Source organism: Symphalangus syndactylus, chromosome 22 (genome assembly GCF_028878055.3).
Source record: "Symphalangus syndactylus isolate Jambi chromosome 22, NHGRI_mSymSyn1-v2.1_pri, whole genome shotgun sequence".
Lineage (NCBI taxonomy): Eukaryota > Metazoa > Chordata > Mammalia > Primates > Hylobatidae > Symphalangus > Symphalangus syndactylus.
In genome coordinates this window covers 74,318,356-74,321,596 of record NC_072444.2, presented here as the reverse complement: position 1 = coordinate 74,321,596, position 3,241 = coordinate 74,318,356, and the positions used below count along the sequence as shown (strand labels likewise).

Sequence of the window (3,241 nt, the reverse complement as noted above, 5' to 3'; positions counted from 1 at the left end):
GAGATGCCCGGTGTTGGTAATTGTAGTAGAATTAACATGAAATTATGAAAACTCACAGGAAATCTCATTGTGTGAGCCCCTGAAGTCACCCTCCCACCCCGGGGCTCTTGGGCTGGGTCATCGGAAGGCTGAGTCCTTCGCAGACACGAGGCAGAAGGTACAACTCCCATTGTATAGATGTGGAACCTGAGGCTGGTTGGGGAGATTTGTGGACGGTCACGCAGCCAGGAAGGGCCGGCCTGGGGGACTCTTCCCACAGTGCTCATGTCCCCGTATGAGGCCTCCGGGGGCTTCCTGCCCCCACCACACACCAGCCTGGCTCTCACCACCACACACACAGGAGGCTGCTGGGACAGGCGCACGTCTCCCTCCAGGTGGGATAGGAGAAACGGGAAAGGCCCCTGAAGGAAGTAGGGGGAGAAGGAAGCCTTGGGGCCTCTGAGGAGATAGCTTGGACCAGGCATGACATGAGTCTCCCAAGGCTGACCCTCCCCACCAGGGCTGAGCTGTGACAAGAGCCTGAGCCTGGTGGTCCTGGGTGGGGACCAGCCCACGCCATGCCTGCCCCTGCCTTTCAGTCCCCTGGGCCCTGCTGGGAACTTCTGGCCCATGGCAGGTGCCCTCCCCACATCGGATGCCATCCAACACCCCTCCCCAGTCCATCCCGGCCCTATGCCCCTATGCGAGAGCTTCAGCGTCCTGGGGACAAAGTGAGGGGGTTGGGTCGTCTCTGAGGTGTCGGTCTCAGGGTCCCCCAGCCCCCAGCTTCCAGGGCTGCATAGCGCCGGCCCCACCTGAGCCTCCCCCAGCCACCCCCTAGCAGCCGAACGCCTGCAGCCTTCTCAGAGTTTATTGAAGGTGGAGCTGCGGGGAGCACACAGGACCACAGATCCCCTCGCCCAGCTGCCCCAGGGTGGGGCTCCAGGTACCCTGGACATGGGACAAGCCGAGGCTGGCTCGTGGGGCTGCAGGTGCTGCTCAGTAGCCCTGGTCCCTGCAAACATCCAAGGCAGGCCCTTAGCTGCCCTGCCCATGCACAGACCAGGGTGGGAGGTAGACCATGGCCCTGCTCCCATGGCCGGATGTGCAGGGCTGGCAGTAAGAGGAGCAGGGTGGGACACCAGGCAGACAGCCCCTCCCCAGGCAGAGGAGGGTCCCCAGATCAGGGTGAGGAGCAAAGTCTCTGCTGGGATGGGCAGTGTGGGGCGGGAATGGGCAGGGGCCTGGGGTGGAGGCAGGGACCGTACCCCCAGCTCAGGCCCCTCTTGGCCAGCTCCACCTGGGCCAGGCGGTGGTCACTCAGCACGTGCACCCTGGTGATGGCGCCCAGCGGCCTCTGGCAGCCTGGGAACTGCAGCACCTTGGGCTCCGGGGCGTAGGCGTGGAAGTGCTCCGCGTCTGAGCTGACCTCTATCTGGGCAGGTCGGGGCCAGTGACCTCAGTGCCCGCCCCCAGGGCCTGGGGTCTGGTCCTGCTTCTAACAGGGATGTGCCTGCTGGCCGTCTCCAGGAAGCACAGCCTGGCAGGCACTGGGGGTCCCTTGGCTTGGAGCCCCAGCCCGAAGTCCCCTCCTTTCTCCCAAGATGGGGTGGCTGGTAGCCGGGGTGGCTGGTAGCCAGGGTGGTGGGTACCCACTGCACACATAGGGAAACAGGCCAGGGAGGCCCACCCAGACCCTGCCCTGGCCCACTGACCTGTAAGCGTCCACCGTGAACCCCCTGCCCACTGGCTCCCTCTTCCCCCACAGGCCTCCCCTGCTTAGCCCAGGCCCGACCCAGGCCCCTGTCACCTCAAAGGGCTCCCCCGGGGCCAGCGGAAAGATGCTAGACACCTCCTCCGGGCCCCAGCGGCCATCCTGGAAGGCATTGCCCACCATGGTGGCGCTGGAGAACTGGGGCTTGACGTGGAAGGCAATGTCCCCCGTCACCAACAAGAAGTTAGTCTCGAACCTGGGGTGGACGTGGTGCAGGTCACAAGCTGCAAACAGCAGGGGCCGGCCACCCAGCCCAAGGCCCAGGGAGGGGAGGGCGGTGCCGCTGACCTGTCCTCTCCAGAGTCAGCATGTCCCTGGACCAGCAGGTTCCAGCCAGGGGCCAGGCCCCCCCGCACAGAAGGCTTCAAACTGAGTGGAAGAGACAGGGGGACCAGCCTCATGGGGCTGCAGCCTCCTCCCTCCCACCCCCCACCCCCACTCCACGTGTTCCATCTGTCCAGGAAGGTCCCTGCCCACCCAGCCTGCCCCCAACCCAGTGCCAGACATAGGCTAAGGCTCTGTTCCTCTGGTGTCTTTGTGACAGGGCGACCAGAGCTGGGGTGGGAGGGACAGGCCTGCCCAGCAGGCCAGCTCTGGGGGGACCTTCACCCTGACGCCCTCTCAGCCCTGAGATCTGATGAGAGGCCAGAGCCCACACCCCATCTCTGTGGACAGAGAGCACGGGTGGCTCAGGGAGCCCCCAGCCCTGCCCCGTTCTCCTTCTCCAGGTCCAGGGTCTCACCCACCTGTACTGCCATCTGCTCCCAGCCACTGTGGGAGGGCGCGGGGAGCCTGGGGATATAGAAGGGGGACCAGGAGCAGGGAGCGCCAGGGGGGCTGGGGGTGGGGAGTGCTGGGCCCCACCCCTGGGTGGCTTGACAAGGTCTCTGGGCCCTTCCCAGCCCATATCTCCCTAACCCTCGGGCCTCTCCCTTCCAGCTGGTTCTCTGTGCAGGCACAAGAGAGACGGGGTCACCTGCCCCTGCTTCCCCAAGCCCTTTCCTACCTGACTGTCACCCACTTCACTCCTTCAGGATCCAGGAAAGCAGCCACTCCTTTCTCACAGGGACGGCAAGGTCCAGGCAGGGACCCCGGCCCAGCTCTTCCTCCGGGATCACGGGTCCCTCTAGGGACTCGAACCCTCCCATCCGGCCAAGGGCAGGCTTAGGAAGGGAGGCTTGGCTGCCGACCCCTGCCCTGGCTTCCGGGGTCCCGTCTGACTACCTGGTGCTGCAGGCCCTGTCCTCCAGCCCACCCTGGCCCCAGCTGCCTGCCGCCACTGGCTCAGCCACCCCATGGGGCATACAGCAAGGATTAGGCCGGCGCTGGTCAGCGCATTCCAGGCTCTGGCAGGCGAGGGGAGGGCTTTTCCCACACCCAGGATGCCTCCCCACCTCAGGCTGAGCATGGGAGGGACCAGCTGGGCCCTTAAGGAGGAAGGGAGGTGAGCAGAGAGAGTCTCAGGCTGTCGGGCAGCTTTGGGGCCTC

The 3,241-nt window shown here is 65.4% G+C and overlaps 1 protein-coding gene across 1 annotated transcript; it reads right to left on the bottom strand.

Annotated features, from left to right (window-relative positions):
• Nucleotides 1-1,162: 1,162 nt before the first annotated feature.
• GRIFIN (galectin-related inter-fiber protein) lies at nucleotides 1,163-2,515 on the bottom strand. The gene is made up of 3 exons (XM_055261572.2): nucleotides 2,042-2,515; nucleotides 1,790-1,949; nucleotides 1,163-1,414 (listed from the first exon to the last, which is right to left on the bottom strand). Exons 1-3 carry the CDS (start codon nucleotides 2,152-2,154, stop codon nucleotides 1,163-1,165), a joined length of 525 nt encoding a protein of 174 aa, XP_055117547.2. The 5' UTR covers nucleotides 2,155-2,515.
• Between the last annotated feature and the right edge of the window lie 726 nt (nucleotides 2,516-3,241).